This window comes from Apus apus, chromosome 15 (assembly GCF_020740795.1).
Source record: "Apus apus isolate bApuApu2 chromosome 15, bApuApu2.pri.cur, whole genome shotgun sequence".
NCBI classification, from domain to species: domain Eukaryota; kingdom Metazoa; phylum Chordata; class Aves; order Apodiformes; family Apodidae; genus Apus; species Apus apus.
In genome coordinates this window covers 5,370,603-5,391,612 of record NC_067296.1, presented here as the reverse complement: position 1 = coordinate 5,391,612, position 21,010 = coordinate 5,370,603, and the positions used below count along the sequence as shown (strand labels likewise).

At 43.2% G+C, this 21,010-nt stretch overlaps 1 protein-coding gene across 1 annotated transcript in view; it reads right to left on the bottom strand.

The window, feature by feature from the left end:
- TOP1 (DNA topoisomerase I) overlaps positions 1 to 21,010 on the bottom strand; it is a 66,087-nt gene that overhangs the window by 2,148 nt on the left and 42,929 nt on the right. The window contains exons 6-19 of the mRNA XM_051633017.1: positions 20,481 to 20,576; positions 19,183 to 19,258; positions 18,096 to 18,193; positions 13,612 to 13,727; positions 10,250 to 10,371; positions 9,754 to 9,876; positions 8,102 to 8,289; positions 7,335 to 7,479; positions 6,157 to 6,300; positions 5,103 to 5,288; positions 3,450 to 3,518; positions 2,702 to 2,816; positions 1,836 to 1,963; positions 599 to 693 (exon numbers count right to left, since the gene is read on the bottom strand). Coding sequence (XP_051488977.1) covers positions 599 to 693; positions 1,836 to 1,963; positions 2,702 to 2,816; positions 3,450 to 3,518; positions 5,103 to 5,288; positions 6,157 to 6,300; positions 7,335 to 7,479; positions 8,102 to 8,289; positions 9,754 to 9,876; positions 10,250 to 10,371; positions 13,612 to 13,727; positions 18,096 to 18,193; positions 19,183 to 19,258; positions 20,481 to 20,576 — 1,701 coding nt within the window. The remainder of the gene's footprint in view (positions 1 to 598; positions 694 to 1,835; positions 1,964 to 2,701; positions 2,817 to 3,449; positions 3,519 to 5,102; positions 5,289 to 6,156; positions 6,301 to 7,334; positions 7,480 to 8,101; positions 8,290 to 9,753; positions 9,877 to 10,249; positions 10,372 to 13,611; positions 13,728 to 18,095; positions 18,194 to 19,182; positions 19,259 to 20,480; positions 20,577 to 21,010) is intronic.

The following is a 21,010-nucleotide window of genomic DNA, read 5'->3' as shown; positions in this document are numbered from 1 at the left end:
CTCAGCACATGCAATTAAGAACTGACATTTTCAAAGAGGCAGAGCAGAAATCTTAAACAGCAGTTTTGTTTTAAAGGACTGGAAGCAACAGCCTGAACTGTACTGATGCTACATCACTTTAAAACCAGCCCACCTATCCCCCTAAGACACAGTCATGCTGTGATTCTGCTTTCAGAGCTACCTTAACTCAGCACCCCTGTGGCTGTTCTGCAGAGCCCACATTGAGCTCGAGGACATAATCTGCACCATGGGTTTCCAATGGAGCAGGGCAGAACCCAGAGAAGTGCCTGTACAATTGTGTGACTCCTGGCTCCCCATACAGATGGCAATGCTACCCACTGCTTGGTCCTGGGCAGCAAGGTGGTTGAGCACTGGCTGATGCACAGCTTGGAGGGTGAAGAGACAGTGAAGACTAATGCTAGTGACTATGTCAGGAAATGCCCTGTGGTCCTCAACTTGAAGGCCATTTCTTCATGCACAGAATGAAGAGGGGACAAGAAAGCTTACGGAAGTCTTCCCAGATCACAGGCTGGGGAAGCAGAACAGAGGGTGATAGACCCAACTGGAGCATTGCACAGCCTAGTAACAGCAGCCTTACTTTTTAGACTTCTCATCCCTCCGGACCTTGGCATCAGCTTTGGCGCTTTTCAGTTCTCTCCTGGCATCAGCTAACTGCTCCTTCTTGGCATCGATCTAGGAGAGGCAAAACCAGACAGCAGCACTGAGAACAAGCTGCTGGTAACTGTGGCAGTCACCCCTGGGCAGCATGACCCAAGGGAGAGAGTCTGTGACCACATTCAGAATCTACCAGCGCTCAGACCCACTTCTGCAGCACAGTTAGGCCACTGCCTGTCCAGTTTGCTGCAGAGCCTTGTGTGGTGAAATACTCCCCTCAGAAACAAGGCCCCACTCATTTCCAAAGATAAAGGGGTGCTGGGAGCTTTCTCACACTGCTATAACCAAGCAAGCAAAGGAACTGGCTTGGCCTGGGACTGGCCAGCAGCCCCTCTAGGCAGCTTGTCTGCCTCCATTGTATCCCAACTGTATCAGCTCTCTGCTGGTAACACTGTAGGATGACCCCTGTTCCCTCAGCAGGAATCAGTTCTTGCCTCAAATCCTACAGGCTGAAAGCTGTTAAGGCTGCAGGCAGTTCTTCTCCAGTAAGTTCAGGATTCAGGGAGATGTAGCATTTTGCAGCCCCTGTTGGACCATTCCCCTTAAACAGACCCCAAGCTCTAAGATCTAGGGTGAAGGCAGCCATGTTAGGTGTTACAGAAGCAGGGGACACTGCAGTGCCAAACCAGAAATTCTTATTGTGAAGGTTATTCTAAAACCAGACCAGGAACAGACCTAACCCCTTTGGACCTCAGGGCATTCATCAGAAACAATCTGCAAAGGAAGAGGTCAAGTCAGAGGGGCATAATGTACCATGTACACAGCCTGCACTGACAGTGGCCTGGGACTCACACGACAGGAGTGGAAGCCCACTCTGGGTTCTTTAGGGGACACAAATCAGAGGTAGAGACTGCTGCTCCCAAGTTTCAATAGCAGCAGAACACACAGCTATGGGGATGAAGGGCAGATAAAAAGGGTCTGGTCTTGGTCTTTAGAAGTAAAAGGTGACTCAGACTGAAAAGTGACCCTTTCAGCTTACTACTCTGCCTCTGGAGTCCTTCTCTCCAAGCAGGCCCAACTCTGATGCAGCACTAACCAACTCCTGACAGGCAAAAGCCGACTTGGTTTCCCTTTCACCCCAAGTGAAAGGAAACGTGACTCCTGAGATGCAGCATGTGCAGCTCTGCCCCAGTCCAGGAGCTGGGCAAGGCTGGGGGTACCTTGCTCTGCAGGTTCATCATGGACTTCTCGAAGGTCTTCGGCGGAGCCCTCTGGTGGTTACACAAAATGGCAACTGCCCTGTTGGCACGGTTGTAGGAAAGGATCTTCGCCGGGATGTTGTCATCCGCTGCAAAGCACAAGAAAGAGGTGAACACACAAGTTCTCCAGGGCTGTGCAGTCCCAGCCAGGCGCCCACCAACTCTGCAAGCTCTCAGGCACTGCAGAGCTGACCTTCCCCTCTGATCAGCCAGTCTCAACACTGCACTTTAATTAAAGTTGGAAGAGTCTGGTTTCTTCCACTCTGGGCCCTAACGCTTTCTGGGACAGTTTCTTCAACAGTAACACAGTGTTTGGCACTGAAGCCAGGGAAGCACATCCATGCTCAGAGCAGAGGACAGCAGGACCGTACTGCTCAAGACACCGTTGGGCTTCACAGGTCCAACGTGCCCACTTTGTGAAGTTGTTAAAGTACAAGCTACCAGTGGTGGACAGAGAGGTTGTGAACGAGCAGCCAAGAAACACGAGGCTGTCAAAGATGCAGCTGCCTTGCCTGCCACCTATAGCTTTTTACAATTAACAGAAAGCAACTGAGAGATTTGGTGAAGGACAGACATGAACTAGCAGGCACACCTTGGTGCTCTCTCAAGTCAGCTCTGCCCTGCCCCAGTGCTGGGCTTCTCCACTACCCCAAAAGATTGAATGGCAGCAGGTCTTTGGTCACACCTCAGCTGTCTGACATATAGACCGAGAAAACTGTAACAAGGAAGTGGTGTACAGATACAAGACTTGTGGGCAAGCCAAGGAAGCCAGGTCTGTGCTGAAGGGTAAGATCTGTTCCCCTCAGAGTTTCAAGGACATGACTTACGATTAGTGAGCTCCTTGAGCTGCTGCTGTAGCGTGATGGAGGCATTGTAAGTACGGAATACCTTGGCTGTCAGTCCCTCCATAAGGTCTTGAAGGTGTTTATTTAAGATACTGGTCTAAGAAAGCAGAAAGGAGATGACAGTTAGCACTAGAGTTGACCACAGCATCTGTGACATCTCTGTACACACTGCTGACAAAGACATGCAGCTCACGGCTGAAGCGTGGTGTACCCACACCTGACCACAACAGAATGGCCACAATAGTATTCAAACCACAGGAGAAGTGAACAAAGAACCAACAAGTATTAAGATTGGTATCAAGTACAAGTGGTTAAATAAATTTCATTCAGTGTGCAGGATTTGGTTCCCCACAGGTAGAATGTGCCCGTTCCATCCCAGGGAAGATGCCTGAACCACCACAGTGCTCCCACAGAGCCAAATGTGCAGCTGGGATGGCACCTGAAAATCTGTCACCTCACTTGATCATAATCTCTGAACTCTGAAGAAGCCTCCCCAGGCCAGAGCCAGCCAAGCTCCAGCACCACAGCCCACTGCTTCAGGAACCTGTGGGCACAGTGACACTGGATTGACACAGTCTCTTGCTGCTTTTAGGCCACTCAAACCACCTCTGGAAGAAAACTGCCACTGAATCCACTTCTGGAACAGAAGAGCTGCTGCTGCTGCCTGGTGCAGAGTGAGCCTGTTCGTGGTTCCCTACCACCAACCCCTCACCATTAACTAGGTGCTTACATTGAGGCGGTCAAAGAGGTCATCCTCAGGCTGCTTGTTCTCCATGAACAGCTGAAGATTCTTAAATACCTGCAGGAAAAGAAAACCAGTAGCTTCAGGCACACAGATCAGACAGCACTGGGGAGCAGTAATACATAAGGAGCAACACTGCCAGGGAACCACTGCAACTGTTTTCAGGCAACAGTGATGATGCTGGATGTTACCTCCAGGCAGGCAAAGACCCATCTCTCAATACTACCCTCGTGTTGAAGGTTCCTCTGCAGCAACACAAGTTCTGAGCATCCAGTGCCCTTTATCCTCATCCTTTAGATCAAGATTGCAGGAGACCCAATTCTGCTCTGGCTTAACTGCCTAATAGAGATGCCAGAGGTACCACCTTTCCCTTACTCTCCATCATTACTCCAGCCAAAGAGACCCCTGAGCCACTTCCCATGGCGTGAAGCTGCCAAAACCCAACCCTTCCCATTGCTACATTAAATGTTTCATGCAAGTCTCACTGGGGTAGGGAGAATAATCAAAGCATCTTTGATTATACGGAGACACAAATGTCAGCTCTGTGTGCTCCAGATCTCCAGTTCCCAACAACACAAGCTCTTCTATAGACATCTACTATACAAAGATTCCTAGTTCCACAATAATATATTCCCCATTGTAAGCACTGAAGAAGAGACACCAAGAGATACCAACACCAATACATTTAAACATGAAAAATGTTTTCAAAGGAAATAAGAATTTCAGCACATGCTCATTTCTATAACAGCTGCAGTTTGTTTTTTGTTGTTTTGTTTGGTTTTTTCCAGTTACTTTGTTCCCCAAGAGGCAAACATTTTCTGCTGATTGTTGTTACAAATACCACAGTGTTATACATGCAGTATCTAACAGATACTGCAGTGCAGACTGCAGCACTGTGGGCCAGATGCAAAGCTGTTACACCCACAAAAACAGAAGTATTTTTGGATAGTGCTCATCAGGTTCACACTGCTGGATGGGGATTTATTCTGTAATGAGACTGAGTTCTCAGCAGATCTGAAATTAGTCAATGACAGACAAATAAAGGAATTAACATTGCCTAGGAAAGAGGTCTTGATCGGTAGATATTCAGCCCCACAGGCCAGAAGTGCCAGTGCACCTACTCTGTTTGCTCTGGAGCACCCAAAATCAAGACCTACCTCAGTGAGGGCTCAACTCCAAGATGAACAAACCCACTGTGACAGGGAAGCTACTATCCTGACAGCAACAGTCAAGCTGCTACTTTAACAGTGCCATCCAGAACTGTGTTTAGGAACCTTTTATGGTATTTCTTATTATGTGGGCCTAGAACTCTACCATCTACAGGTGACAAAACCAACTCTGCTGACCAGAATGAGACTCAAGAAACTTATCTAGCATAGCTGTTACTTAAGCCAAGTCTTGACACAGACACCACAGGGAAGACATTAAGATGTTTAAACATCTCCTGTGCTGGATTATGTCACACCACCAGCCACCTTATCTTCTATGGCATTGCCAATAAAAAGGGAAGAACATTAACTGACTTATTTTCTGGCTAGTTATCTGATCAGTGACAAAGCACCGTGTAATTGCCACCAAAACTCTGTTGACCACATTGTCCTGCAATTCCATCTGTGTAAGATAACTGTGGAGGTGCCTCACCCTCTTCTCAACAGGGACTTTGTTGTAGTATCGGATGGAGTCTTTCCCGAGGAAGTCGAACTCAACCACGTATTCCTGGCCGTCCAGTTCAGGATGCAGCTTGATATGTTCTACTCTCAGAGAGCAGCAGCCCACGGTGTCAGCTGTCTCTCCTTCTTCTTTTTCATTACCAGCTCTCAGGGCAAGCTACATTTGTATCAAAACAGAGAGGTAAGCATTTCAAACCACCCCAGTAATGTACAGATGCTGGAAGCTTTCAGACACTGGCCTAGAATCAGCAGTGTCCTTAAGAGGAGAAAAAGGGATAAAAAGCATTTGAGTGGATAAAATTGACACAAAATTCTAATAAAAACAACCTTAAGTCTCTTTAAATCTGGTTTAAATAGCCCTACACTAAAACCACAAATCTACCAGACTACCAGGATACTTCAGTGGAAATCCATTCCAAAATGCTTGATAATTTTTAAAAACCAAACTGACTTCCACGTGAATTCAACCTGATAAAGTTCAGCTGATCATCTATTATCCTACGTCTTCATTACAAACTAAATAAATACATTTTAAATACCATATAGGACACTTTAGGATGAATAAATAATCAAAAGGCTAGGAACTGGTTTTAAGTAGCTTTAAATGGATCAATACAACAGCAGTTTTCTTTATGCTGTGGTGAAAAAATTAGCATACTTATGAAACATCATGACTGTGACCTCAAACTAAAGAGGTGACAAACCAGCAGAAATTCCCAGCAGGAAAACTGAAACAGCTGGAGACAAAAGGCCCCCACACAAACTTCCCAGTAATTCAACTGGGCAATTATGGAACCAGGCTGTGAATTTTGCCTGAACTAAAACAATGCTGCCTGAAATAGCCACGTTCAGTACAATAGTTCATCGCTCTGGATTCCAGGTAATGGGAAGGAAAAGGAGACGGAAGCCTGCCCATCAGGAAGCCTCAGGATACCTTAGTAACTGGGCTGAATTGTGCCTTAGGATCAGGCACAAGGCATTCCCAAGTATTCCCAGCAGGACAGGAAAGGTGAGAGGAGCCTTACTTTGTCAATGAAGTACAGCGCCACGGCCCTCTGCCGCACTTTCATCTCTTTGGATTTCCAGTCTTCCCGATACTGGTTTCGGATTTTATCTACACACTTCTTCAACCTCCGAGCTGTCTCGTACTTCTGCCAGTCCTTCTCACCCTGCAGACAAGGTTGGAAGAGAGTCAGCAGCAGAAAGCAGGCAGAGGACTGGTTCTAATCTGCATCTCAAGGCCTTGCAAGTCTGTGTGCTGCAAATGGTCTCCGTGTACAAAAGCAAGGAGATTTTGCTGCTGAACAGCTCGGCTTCAAACTGTGCTGCCACACAGCTGCAGGTCATTCAGATTTCCATGATATTAAACACTTCTAGGGAAGCAACCATAAAGACACAAAAGATACTATGCTTCTAAACATACAAATGGTTTCCTCTGCTTTAATCAGATGACACTTATGTTCTCTCAGCTGTGTAATTAAACACCCATAAAACGTAAAAGCAACATCAACAGCTCATCATCATTATTATATATGCAAGCCATGGCAAAAAAGAGGCCATGAATTCACAAGGAACAGAGATTTTTCCTCTATACTTGTAGGACCAAACCCTTGTTTCCAATCCAGGAAAAAAAATCTCTTCAATATAGACTTAATGAGAAGAACTTAAATCCTACCCTCAAAACTGAAAGCTACTTATGGTTCAACAGGTTTATCAGTGCTTATGGAATTGATCCATTGACTGGTATTTTGCTTCCACAGCAGGTTTTGCTGTCCTTCAGGCATGAGCTCCTTAACCTGGCCATGTTTTTAATTTTACAATTGACTAATCAGCAACTCATGGTTAGAATTTCATTGCATGGTCAGGGGAGTTAGGGCCGAAAGCAGGTAAAACATCCACCAGCGCAAGTCTGTTATTGCAGAAATTGCTTCCTTTCATGTATACAGAGAGTAAAGAATTCCTGCTAGGAATGGCAATATGATGCTGTTCAACAGATATTTTCCAGACTTCATCTGCTCTCCTGTGCAGCATTTGTAGACCTCCTTTTTCAGGGGAATTGAAACACTGAAAATTTCTTATGCTTTCCAATCAGTGTAGGATGAAACAGCAAGACAGCTTGACTTCCTGCCTCTCCTAGCAAACAGCTACATTTGCTTCTTGGAAACATGACCAGTAAGATGATTTTTTTAAACTAGATCTTTACCTTAATTCTTGAGCTGGGGTTCAACATGATGTATTTGATAGAGCCTTGGATGTTCTCAGTCCATGACACCAGCCAGGTAACCTTGTTATCATGCCGGACCTCCTTCCATTTGTGTCCTGGTGGAGGGGCAGGGATCTTGGAATCCCTGCATAAAATTACAAAACAGAAGATAAAAACTATTTAAAGAGACTTTCACAGCATCAAAATTGTGGAAGTAATTAACATAATCACACAAAGAAAGCACAGGGAAAGAAACTGAGGCAACACAGCCATGTATTTTTCACAGGCAAAAAATAAAGTGGGTCAAAGTGAACAGTCAAAGATTAGAAATGTAACTGCTATCAATATGGATCTGCTGAAGAATGACACTGTAGTGGGAACACACATTGCTAGGACCAGCTCTGGACACTGCAATAGTGTGGACACTTATCAGGAGAAGCTCACCAAACCTTAGCCTCCAACATCAAGGAGGACAAAGTAGGGCAACAGGCCCAGAAGAAAATTAATTTCTGGCAATATTAGCAGGAAAAACTGCTTAAGGAGATGTAGGAGGTAGAAATGAAGAAGAAATTATGACAAAGTTCTTAATGAAACCCATGATAGTTTTGCTCAGTCTTTGCTTATATGCCTCAGTTTCTCCTCCATATAAGAACAACATAAGCAGCATGTGTATTACTACATGCTTGTAAATCAACCTATACAGGATTTAAAAAAAGAAGCCATCCTATCTAGAAAGCAAAGCCAAGTGTGAAGCATCCAGGGCTCACTTGCTGCAGTTGATGATGATGTCTTCTGGCATGATGCGTCTCTTCAACATGCCCATTTTGGGATGGTTCCCACGACCTCGGAAGAGACCTGGGGGTTCAATCTTAAAGTTGGCAATCCTCTCCTTGTGGTTGTCCATCACACAGTAACCATATTCCTTCAATAGCCTCTCGTTCTCCTCTTTGATTTTCTGGAAAAAGCCAAAAGCAAAGATGACATGCTATTCCCTGCACCACACACACCTCTAAATGCCAAGACTGGAAAAATTTTGGTATCTGCACCACACGAATGCTGAAGACCCAACTCAAAAACAAATTCACATCATACCCAGTGCTGGATCAATGCACAGAGCAGCACGCTGTCCAGAAAAGCATTCAGAAAACAAGCAGCACAAAGCAGAACGTGCAAAAACTCTTTTAAAACTTGTCCTTGAGGGAAACAGATTAGGGGTGGTGAAGACACCTACAGTTTTGCTGCAACAGAGGCATTTACCTCTATCTACATACCACAGCTACAAGGGCAGCCCCAGCACAATTTTGCTGCTTTATAGTCTATATTCAGCATTTGACATCCACCAGACTTTATATCTTGTTTATGTATAAAAACTCAGACTTCTGTGTTTGAACTCTGCATCAGAAAGCAGGCAGGAATGTCTCCCGTCTGCCAGATGTCAAGCCTCTGTCAGCAATTGGTCTCCTAAGTAGAACAGTCTCCTCAGTAAAAATGTGCTGAGATTTCACTGCATACTTCTGTGCTTGAACTCCAATTATATAGAAAGAAAAGTTAAAACACTGCAGCTCAATATAAAACATCTGACCCAGAGACAGCACTAGCACTGGTGAGCCAGCTAAGAAACTAACAGAAATAGCCACTTCTGCACCATTACAAGAGCTACCATGGACAGGAACAGAGAAGGGCTCACCCATGTTTATCAAATGGACACAGCAGGAAGACATGGGCTCTCTATTTTGGTGGGATCCCTCTGACCACAAAAGCCATAATTACAAGCTACCAGGCCCCTCACTCAAAGGACAATTACTGTGGCACTGCAAACGAGCAACTGAGAACTTGGGGCAAGTTTCCAACTTCCATTGCAGTGAGTCTCAGTCATCTAAAAACTATTTAATTCTCTCCCCACAAGCCATTGTAGCTGTGCTACTAGAAAATAAAGTTATTTCTTTCCTCCCTTTTCCCCCCCAAGAAAACCAACCCTGAATTATCTGACATTTAAGATTTGTTCTCTCATTTTATTTGCTAATATCATTGCTGCATCCCTTCCACCATCCACAATTTTGCCCTCCAAATCCAAGAAGCTTCTAAACTGAAAATCTATCCTCAAGAGTATCCACTGCTCATTACTGGCCAGGGACCAAGGCTCTCATGTCCACAGCACCTCTGATTCTCTTTATTTCACTAAGCAGGATCAGAAGCCTTAGCCCTATCAATACCATTTAAAGTCAGGATGAAGATTCAGTTGTAAACACAGTGCTCTGCCTCACCTGAGCTGCACAGGAAAGATTCCTACAGTTATATAAAAATAATTTGAAAGCTAGTAAATGCTGACTTACAAATGGCAAGGCAGGCAGAGGATTACAAAAACATGTTTAACAAGCCAGCTAAGGATCAAGAAGTCTCCTACAAATCCCTCTGGTACCTGTTTCTCCTCCTTGGACATCTGTTTCCTAGCTTCTGATTGAGCTTTGAAATACTGGCTCATGTGGGTGAAGTCACACTTGCTGAGGCTGGTGATAGTGCTCTTCTCTTCAGAGGTCATTTCCTTGCAGAAAGAAAGCAGCACTTAAAGTTTTCATACACAGTAAATTTTCATGCATAGTAGAGCTCAGTCCACCCCAGAAACAACAGACAGGTTATCATAATAACCCATCCCCAAAATCTTCCACATGCTCACTCCAGCTAAGGTCAAAGAGAAAAGGACAAGCAGAGCACACAGAGTGCTGGCCTTACAGTGGTCTGCTCTCTGTGAGCAACTATGGGATAAACTGGAAACTTCACTGCTACCATCTGAGGCAGCTTTTAGTTGCCTCAAGCTGACTTCCCTGTGCATGGAACAGTAGCCCCTTTCCACTGCCCAGTGCTGAGGGGACACAGGCCATGCCTGCAGTCCCTGCAGCCCAGCACTACGTGCATACCTTTCTCCAGTCTTTAAAAAAGTTTTTCCTGAAGATCTCCTTCGTAGTGTACTCATGATCAAGCATTTTTGCAAAGAATGTGGCAACTTCTTCTGCTTTGGTGCTCAGCTTCATGACTTTACCTACAAAGAAAGGTTTGCTTTTCAAAGAAAACGGTAAACAGGAATTGAAGCCAGAAAAAGGCCACAGTATCTACCTTAAAGGACACTATTTTTACCACAGACAGCTTTTCTTACAATTGTTACATAGTACAGCAAGATGGAAACAGAGTAGCACAACTGGTTGACTTTCACCATAAACATTTTGGAAAAAATGTTTCCATTGGGATATAATCATTAAAACAAAGCAATTGCAAACTGAAGAGACAGGTCTGAGAGATGCAGGGCAGGAAGGGGAAAAGGCCTCCTGCAGGAAACCCTGTGCTGAGACACTCCAGTGGTGTGTAGACTCCTGGGGAGATGCTGCTGTTTGAACTGAAAGAGGCAAGTGTTTTTATTAAATTTCATATTCTGGCACTCACTCATATGGGAAATAGAGTCTCTGTATTTCTCTCCTACCCACAGAGGGACTCTGCTTTGGGACATCCCTTCCAGCCTTTAGCTATTCCTCGCCAGGAAGGGCCCTTCCTATGTATATACCACAAATAGGCTGGAAAGCGATGCCAAATATTTAACTCCCCTTCACTGCAGGGAAACGTGTCAGGAGTTTGCTAATCACTCCCTGTGCTGTGGGGATGCACTCTTGTGCCTCCAAATCAGGCTCAAAACCTAGTAATTTTTAAGAAAGTCTGGAGCTTTCAGTGAATGCTGAGATCACACTTCAGTTTATCTGCAAGACTGCAGCACAAAGTGAGATTGCTGCCAGGGAAGAGACTTCCAACACACAAGGGAAAAAGAGGCTGCTGCAACCCCAAAGCTGTGCCTGCAATATCTAACATTCCTCTCCAGCATCTTTTTGGTCTAGATCACATTCCTGACGACACGTGAGGTGCCAGTGACCCCTGTGAAGGATTCTGCATGCAGCTCACATCTCCAGCTAGTTGCAAGAAATACTTACAATCCCAATGGGGTGGCAGACAGTCAACACCTGGGGATTTTTTTAAGAACCATTTTACTGCACAAAAATCAATACAAGAAATGCTGCTGTTGATTCTGTGCTCTTGGAAAAAAACACCACACTTCAGATTTACTACACGTTTTTAGAAGTTGCCTCATCTCCAAAATTAAACCTTGGGAGTAATCTATAAAGCCTGAAGATCTATAAACCCTCAAAAACAGGACTTAGCAAAAGGTCTTCCCAACAATCTGACAGTATTCCACGATGAAATTAAACCAACAGTAACTCTGCCAATTTTTAAGCTGCAACCTAAAATACAGCATTTGTTTACTTCTAACAGGAAATGGGGGAGGGAGAGACAGCAAGGGAAACGGTTTTTCCAGGCTGCAAGTTGAGCTTAAAAGAGGCCACCACATTAGCAACACATTATGGGGCTAAAATGACTGATACTCTTCCCAAACTGCTGAAGGCTCAGTCACCTTCATCTAATTACTTTAGAATGTATTTCAAAGGACTGAATTTCCTCTTTTTTACAAAGGTTTGAAAAGGCTGTTAGTGACAGGGCTGGAAAAGAAGGAGAGATATTTATTCCAGAGCTGTGAATATTAGCTACCTGAGTTAAAAACTGAAAAACAGAGAGCAATCGGGGACAAAATGAGCAGAAGAGACTGAAACAACTGCTACCATCTACTCTGCTACTTTGCCCCATCAAGAGGAAAACATACAAGCTCAAGCCACTTGTAAGGTCTGAGCAGTAGCTTGTTAATCCACAGCCACTCCTAGTCAAGCCCGAGAAGATGGGTTTGGCATTTCAGACTCCCTTCCCAAGTGTGGCATTGTGAGCTCTGACAATGAGCAGTCATTATGTTGGATGAGAACAGGCAGTCTCAGGGAGATGCAATCTCAAGGCAAGGAATGGATTCCTCCACTGAGAGCCTGGCAGCTGGCTGGCCAGCCAGAACGTGATTATTGGACTCCACAAATCATCCCAGGATCATCTTGAAATTAGACAATGCCTCGTGAGCACAGACAGCAGCTCTCAGCAGCTGCTGTGTAAATCAGACATCTGATTTTTTTGCCTAGTTTCTCAAGGAAGACTTACGTGATTGCTTTATTTGCCAGACCCCTCCTGGCCACCCTGTAACTGTTGAGACAACTGGTGAATTTCGGCCATGATGGAGAAGGAGGTTGCAAAAATCCTACAGGTTTTGTGAAATAGATGGCTAGTCAAAAGAGAAGGTTACGACTACCTGCACCTATGGGGTAGCCATAGTGCAATTTGCTCCTTTCCCCTTCTCTAGACAGCAGGAGAGATATCATACATTCTAAAATAAAGGAAAAAAATTCCAGCCTTGTATCAAGTTCTTATCAAACCCTAAGAAAGGAGTCTGTAGACATCCCTGATCACTGTGCTGCTTTCTTGGAGATGCCTTTAATTGGGTGTTGTATATTTGTTTCACTGGATTGTTGCTGAAACTGAATGCCACCTATTTCTCAGTATTCCAAAACCACTGTGTCATGTCACATGAAAACAGCACGTTGCTCCTGGAATTGTTCCATGTGCAGATGTCCCCTTCACCAAAAATTATGTTTTCACCCATTCAAATGCCTCCCACTTAATTCAATCCTGGGTTAATTTGATCCTTCATTTAACATGATCACAAGACTAAGAGGAAACACACGGGTCATCAAGTCTGGTCTCCAGCAGGCATCACATCCTATAATCCTTTCCACATGAGCCTCTAACAACCAGTCAGCCCAGCATATTAGAATCCCTCATCAATTAGTTCTACCACACACCATGGTGAGTGGGACCATGACTTACACCAGAGGGCTGTGTCCTTGAAGGCACATGCATTCCTACAAGATCCTAATAATCTGTATCAAAATTCAGATGTCATTTATTCCACTCGTGCCACCAAATGATCATGAATTTTGTCACAGATGATGGAAGTTGCAAATCATAAGGTTAAAGAAAACAGAGCAATGAAATGACTGCAATTACATCTTCTACTGGTTCTACACTGCGACTCTGTGGCATAAGACACTCTCATACTGCTGAGGAACCTGAGAGATTTACCACCGTAACAGAGTGAGAACAAGTTCATCTCTGTGTCAACTCAGTAAGCAGAAATCAGCATGCTGTTCCTTTCCTTCCACTGATCACTTAGCTGTTCAGAAACTTCTTTCAAGCTAACCACTAGAACAAAACCACCTCCTCGTCTCTTCAGTCCCCGGAAGAACGCCACAATACCCTGAGAATGTTTATTTCTCTTCCCAGCAAGTGGAAACACAGATTCACTCACCATCATAATAAAACTTGACATTTTCAGGCAGAGGTTCATATGGTGGAGCAAATACAGGACCTTTGTGCTCTAGGAACTTCCATTTAATGCCTTCAGGGTAGCGCTCTTCTTCCCACCTTCAAGAGAGAAATATGAACCAATACAGTTTCAAGCTCCTAATCTTCGTTTTATTACTATGTGGGTCTAAGAGTATGCTAAAGAAAATCAGCAAGCAATCACTGCTTTGCCAGGCACAGACCAAATACAAATATCCAATACACAGTCACCATGTAATTATTTCCCCCTTCTCCCACTCCATTTTTTTTTAAAAAAGGACAGCATGTCCATGAACAGAACACCTTGAGTTACAGGTTATCTGATGACACCTCACCTCCCACTTGCTGCTCTTTTCACAAAACCACATAGCTGAGAAAGCTTAGGACTTAAGAAAAGGAAGAATTCTGTCTCATAAAAGAGCCACGATCAAGCCAAATTAGAGTCAGCTGCAATCTAACACCAGGTCTGGGATGCCTGCTCAGCAAAGCCAAACAATTGTAGTATATCATGCAGCTGCTTTCAGATGTGGACAAGTATGCCATTAAGGGCAGAGGTAAAGAAACAGATGTTCATTTATGACCTAAATGAGAACAAACCTGGTTGAACAAGACTAAAACCTGCCCTGTCATTTAAAATTCATTCCATTTCTTTGGTAAGAAAAACATATTTGAAGAAAAACAGTGTAGCACAGGAAAATTTCAAACTTGCCTTAAAGCAAATGTACACAAATGTTCTGCATGTGATGAATTAGGTATCACAAGCCAGCAAGGCAGGCACCACCAACCCCACATTCCCACTCAACAAACTCACAGGGTCAGCAATTCAGCTACAGAGAAAGGGGGTCCTGCCAGGCCAGGGTTGCCCCCTGCCTCCAGTTCCCAGTACCCTGTGACAAGCCACCAATTCCACACTCCTCCCCTCTACACTTCTTTCATGATGACCAGAACAGCACTGCTACATGCTGCTGGCATAGGATTCCCTGCTGAAAAAGGCTATTTTACCATTGTGATTAATCAACTGGAAGACCATTAACCTGTCACAGCACTTGGTCTTTGAATTGCCCAGACAATGTTGTTGAGGAGCCATGACAATAAAAAAAAGGGTTGAAGCTTCCCTCTAGTGTCAGCCTGACAGAGCAGCCCTGTTCTGGGTGCAACAGCAGCTGGGAAGAGATGTGCATGTACTGCACGAGTCCCAGGAACTGCCATGCACAAACACAGATCACTTCATCCCCACAGAGGTAACAGAGTCACTGTACAGAACATAAGCACTGTAGAGAGGAAAGACAGACACTCAAAATGCTTCATTTATGCCTCACTAATTTAGCAGTAATCACTGTATGGGACACAGCACTTTGCTGTATTTAGAAAGGCACCAACTTGGACCACAGCACCTGACTTTTTCTTATAAGAATCACAGCAACATCTTCAACAGCCAAGTGCACAATCTCAGCCACCAGTACAAAACCTGCATGTCAGGTTTCAGTCCTTGGCTGGGAAGAAGGCTTAAGTAAACTACCTTGATAGGAGAAAATAATATTGACATTTGAAGTCTAGATCCCAAATATTTATATTCCTAGTGACTGTGGTTTTTTTCATTAATTAGAAGCTACAAATCTAAATATTTTGTCATATATAGGACTATGTTTTTCCACCCAGAAACTCCTTCCAGATAAACAAATCTAAACCAATGTGCCTCTCCTCCCAGCCAGAAAAAGCTTACCCTCTCTGACAGCGAGTATTTTCATTCCAGTAAGAAAAAATGAGGCAATCATTCACAGCAGCCACTACTTTACAGGATAAGTTTGTCATTCTTGCTTTTCAGCTGTGGCTTTTGAGGATTTATCATTCTGGTATTTTACTTGATGAGAAATTCTGTTCCTGTACCCATTTATAAAGGATGGATGCAAAACAGGAGTACTAGAAAGGCAGCTGAAGTACATTGTGCCTTTTGGGATGGCTACAAGAAACATGGCCTAAAGCTAACAGAAAAGTTTGCCACAAGATCACAAACCTTTCCCAGTCCCACCTGCACCTTCCTAAATCTTGTACATCAGTGTTAAGATAAAAGGTAAAAGTGAACCTCCTGAGTTTAGCCCATTATTCATCCCCATTTGGTTTTAAACAAGAAAAGACTCAGTACAGCAACACTGCTTAAAGTAGCTCCTGCTCCTAAAGCAATGTTGTACAAATGATTTTGTGGGAGTAAGGAGAATGCTGCCTATTAGGAATTATTTCAGCTGAAACTTTGCTGATCAGTTCCTTGACTAAATCCTACACCAAACCTGTCTAAGGATATACCAAGGTGGCTCAGGAAGGTAGAGCTGGAGAAGGTTTTCAAGAGGAATGAAAATAGAGAAGATTCTTAGGAAAAAAAAAAAACAGAATATACCTCAGGAGTATGTTATTTCAAAGAAATGAACTTGCTGTACCACAAGATGGGAGAAGTGCTCATGAGGTATACTTTTGGATCACATATTCTACACAGGCTGACAGGGTGTGAAAATGACCTCTACAAGAACTCCACATGGTGATGAACGGGGCCAATGCCTTGGGAATGTCTAGCATCAAGCATTCACATAAGTGAGGATGAAAATGCTCAAGGCAGCAAGCACTTCAGGAAGCAGACAAGAAAAAAAAAAAAAAGATATATCAGACCTTCAGGAAATTGTCCCACATGTAACATAAAATGCCCTTAAGAGACACCACTGAAGTGCAGGTAAAACCCTGACCAGCAAATACACACTATACAAAGCTGCAGATGGATGACAGGAACATGGGCAGAAAGATGCAGTTACCTACTGCCTAATTTTGCAAAACCTGCTTTCCAAGGCAGATTTCCTCCACAGTAAGCTCAAATGGCAGAGCTTAACACAGCTACCTGGGACTGTGCTGCCAAGGCAAGTGAGAGGAGAACAGTGCGGCTTTCCAGTAAAGGTTTGCTGTTAAAGGATGCAGACTACAACAAAAGGGAGCTGTGACAGCAGCATATTAAATTAGACAGAAGCAGCAAGGGCAGCTGAGACAAAGTAAAAAAGACAACAGATTGTTAAGGGTTAAAGAGACCTTCTGTAGTTTCCTATTGCTTCATGTCCCTGAAGTTTGTTAACGTCAAAGCACATTAAAAATATGCTGTCAAAGGGATGAAGAAAAAAGTGAACTGTTCAGAAAAAAAAAATAAATCAGGATAGTTTTGGGGAGAGATCTGAAAACCACACTTCTAAGGGAGCATACAAGCATGAAAAAAACCATGCAAGACCCAATGTTCTGAGGAAGCTGTGACAACAAACGAACAATATGCAGAGACTATAGACTACAGAAGAATTATTCTTTTTAAAGGTGAATCAGTAAGAGCGACAGTAAAAGGGGAAAAGACTGAACCTGAAAGGACTGAAGATGCCAAGACATTATCCAACATTACATGTCTAGTAAAAATAGCCAAATGATGGCAGAAAAGGAAATGCCCATGGAAACATCATCCCCAGAAGGTCATAAAAATACAGGCGATTACAGGAGTGCAGTAAACAAACACACCTTTGAAAATCACATATGCATTAAACTGAGGGAAGTACTAAGGGCCAAACTTCAAAATATACAAGTAATACATCTTCAAATCCAGCAAGAACAATAGCTTAAATTACTGTGGATAGTTAAAAAAAAATAATCCAGATTTCTTACACAGAGCACTACTGATGCAGCACAGGCCTACCTAATGAACAACAAAGTTCAGATTTATTTACAAAAGGTTCTAAAAAAATTGAAGAGTGAGTGAAAGCACAACTGTAGTTGCTCAGTGATGTTACTTTAGGATCCAGGGCAAGACAAAGTTCTTTCCATTCAAAACTTATTTTCAAAATTTTGTTTTTTCAAACAGCCCAAACTTAACCAGTCACTTGACCAACTTTCATTTTTGTACCAGAGGCAGCAGCATCTTTGAGAGGTTGATATCCAGCTAGAATAAAAAGGTAGATAGCTTCTCATGTTGTCCCCTCTATGTAGCATAGCTAAGACCCACTACAATACAGTTAATACATCTGCACGTATTTAAATATTCCTGCTGATACCCAAAGCCCACAAGTTTTCATATTGCTCTAAGAAGTGTCAGCAAGGAGCTGGATTCCAGGCACAAGAACACTGGTATCTGATCATTATGGGTAGCCTCTACAGATAGAAAAGGAAAAAAACAAAAATCAAACAAAACCAAACCCCACACCGTAATAAACTTCTTTCTTGTTTTAGGTATACCAAAAAAGACATTTCACTTCTACTTCAGAGGATGAACACAGTGAATGAGACATTTAGAGCTTACCAGAATGTAAGCCAACTACTCAGAACAAATCCTCATGAATCAATGAAAAAGAATGCCAGATGTGCTTATTCAGTCAGCATGGGAGGTCACAGGGAAAGTCCAGGTGCAGAGGGTGGCCTACACCACTGACAGATAGTTACCATTTCCATTTCTGCTCCTCTTCTTTTTTTGGCTTCTTTCTCTTGTCCACTTCAGGGACTTTCTTATCTTTGCTCTTAGCTTTCTTTGCTTTGCTGTCCTGCAAAATGAGTAAGAAACGATTAGAAAAAACTACTGTGTTTCCACCCTCCCTAAAAAGATGTTTTAAAACTAAAAGACTCTCTCTTGGGGTATGTAATTTTGACCACAAACAACTGAATTAATGTGGCCTCACTACATAAATGTGCTCTGATCATCCTGTCAAGTCCAAGGGTGCTGATGGAAGTTTTAAGCCAAATTATTCTATTTCACACTTGGGACGTGCTAAGTGTACACAAAGCCAGTTTTTTCTGCCTCACCTGGTAAGTGTCAAGTCTGGGCCACAGTAACATAATTGCCTAGTTATAGAAACACCCTTCTTGGCTTGCATCAGTGTATCCAGTCTGGCAAATGCTTTAGAGCACACTTAGGCCACCGTGAAGTGGCTCCTGGGAATATTCTGGTCTATGCTCACTATAGAGACACTTCCACTGAAGGAAAGAATGAAACACGTTGCCAGGAGGTGCCTGCAACACGTCCCTCAAAAGGGTATCCTTGCTAGATGTGGAGCTCAGTTCATTAGTCCCAAATTATGACTAACCGCTCTTTGCCAAGTCCTTCTCCAAAGAAATTTACACTCTAGACTCCATCTAAAAGCTTTAAGCATCTTTCTAGCACCTGATCTTAGTTTCATCCCCTCTACTTCTGAACTGTGCTACATTATCTGTGCAATTACCAGATGTAGTTAGTAAGGCTCCGCTACCCTCTGCGAGTTGCTTAACAGAAGGACTGTGAATTGCCTGGAACAGGCTGGAAGTTCACCTCCCGGAGGCATCTTCTCCATTCCTTGTTTTACAAGTAAGAGAGAAACATTTCCTGACTTTTTATAGGTTGTGGCTCAGATAAGTTAACCTGCATCATAGTTAACTGCATGCAGACTGGCCCCTGCCTCCTTTGTCTTGAATCAAATTCCCCATTCTGCATAATTCAACAGCAAATTGTCAGCCTTGCTATTCTTGATCACATAAATCAACTTGTCTTTTATATTACCTCTTCTTCCTCTTGTTTCCTTTTCTTTGCTTTCTTGATGTCTTCTGTTTTGATTTTCTTGGGTTTGTACTCAGCACTGTAAGAACAAAAAGACTAGCTGATGAAAAGAATCCATTTATCCATTTTCCAGTACAAAAAAAATAGAGAACTCACATCTATACAAGTTTGTGCACACAAGTTCATAATATTTCTGGCATGTTTGATTTCTGAAGAGTATTATTTTATACTCCAATGTCTGGAGACTGAATAGTCCCTACCCAGCTAAACAGCCCCTACAAGTTTCAGGCTGCTGAAGCAAAAAATCTTCTTTGATGAAGAATCAACTCAAAAGCATTACTAGCCACTCACTGATTACATGTGATGGGATAAATGGCAAAAGCTTAGTGGTATGTTTGACCCCTAACTCCTTTTGCACTCAGTGTGATCTGCCCACAAAGCTCACTTTTTGCAAGGCCCCCCTCCCCAGTTTCAACAACAGCAAAAACTGTCTACTGGCAAATTTTTAATCTTTCCATTGCAGACATGAGATAGGAGGGCACAAAACTTTAACAGAAGGCAGCAAATGATTACACAAAAGAAAAGATGTCACACCCATCTCTCTTGGAAACTGAGAAACACAAGAACAGAACACCACTGTGGTTAAACTCTTCCAATCCTTTAACTCCAGACTGCTAATAAGGTCACACTATCTGAAGAGCTGGATGCACAAAGATGATGACAGATCATGGTGTGATGGAACTGGGCTTTTATTTTACCGGGTAGGCTACTGTATCAGACAAACATCATGTGTGCTTTTCTTTTGATTTAGCGACAAAAACCTGCAGCATAAACCACAACTTATTTAGATTCTATGTGAATTATGTCAAGCAGTGCAGGCAAGTCTCACCCCCACTCCCAAACAGGCTGACAACGCACTTTCTTCCTCTTGTGCAGTCATTTCTTTGTCCAACTGAAGCCACTGCAGCCACTTAGCTACAATTGATACTTCACTTGCTCAGATTTATGTTTTACAATTGTTATCAGTGTCTTTACCTACCTTCTGGGTTTCTTTTTTTTATTTACTAGCTCTGCAACATTTCACAGCATCACCTGCAGAAGCATGCAATGGTATTTTGCCTTGCAGACCAGAAATATTATCCTTGCCCTGCTCAGAGAACTTGTAGCAGCATAAAGAGCTTGGTCTCATACCTCCAGTCACCCACCTGAACAAATCTGTGCTGACAGCCTGAAATCCCACTTGCTCCCTCCATGTTATCTTTTATAACTAAAGGCAAACATCCAAGTCACCAGCCACTTACTCATCATCTTCTCGAGGTCTCTTCAGAGGTTTGGAGTCCTCTTTAGGAGATGCATAAAACCCATCATCATCTGGTTCATCTTTTATACGTGGTGGACTACAAGAAGAAGCAAAGAAAGATGGTTCTAACTTCAAAGAGGAAGTTTCTTGGAAACCAGCAACCACTCAGTTTTAGGAAATGATCATCTGAAAAATTAGGCCTGTCTTCTAGTCCTGAAATGTGTTGGTGTGTCATTCTCTGAATATCCACAGATGGTACAAAGAGTGTCAATTCAGTGTCTACATATTTGTAATTTCTCAAGCAACATCAAGACCAATTTCAACTGCTTACATTTCCCTGTGTTTCTCTGAGGTTTTGAGTAAACACAACTAACTTCCAGCGCTTTCAAATACACTTAAAGCAAAACTGAAATGCGTGCATGTGTGCAGCCAAACAGAGGACATCAGTTTCAACTCAATATCCTTACTGAACCTGGTTAAGAGAGAAAAATATCAACTGAACAAAGATTTGAAAGCTATTTCCCTGAATCT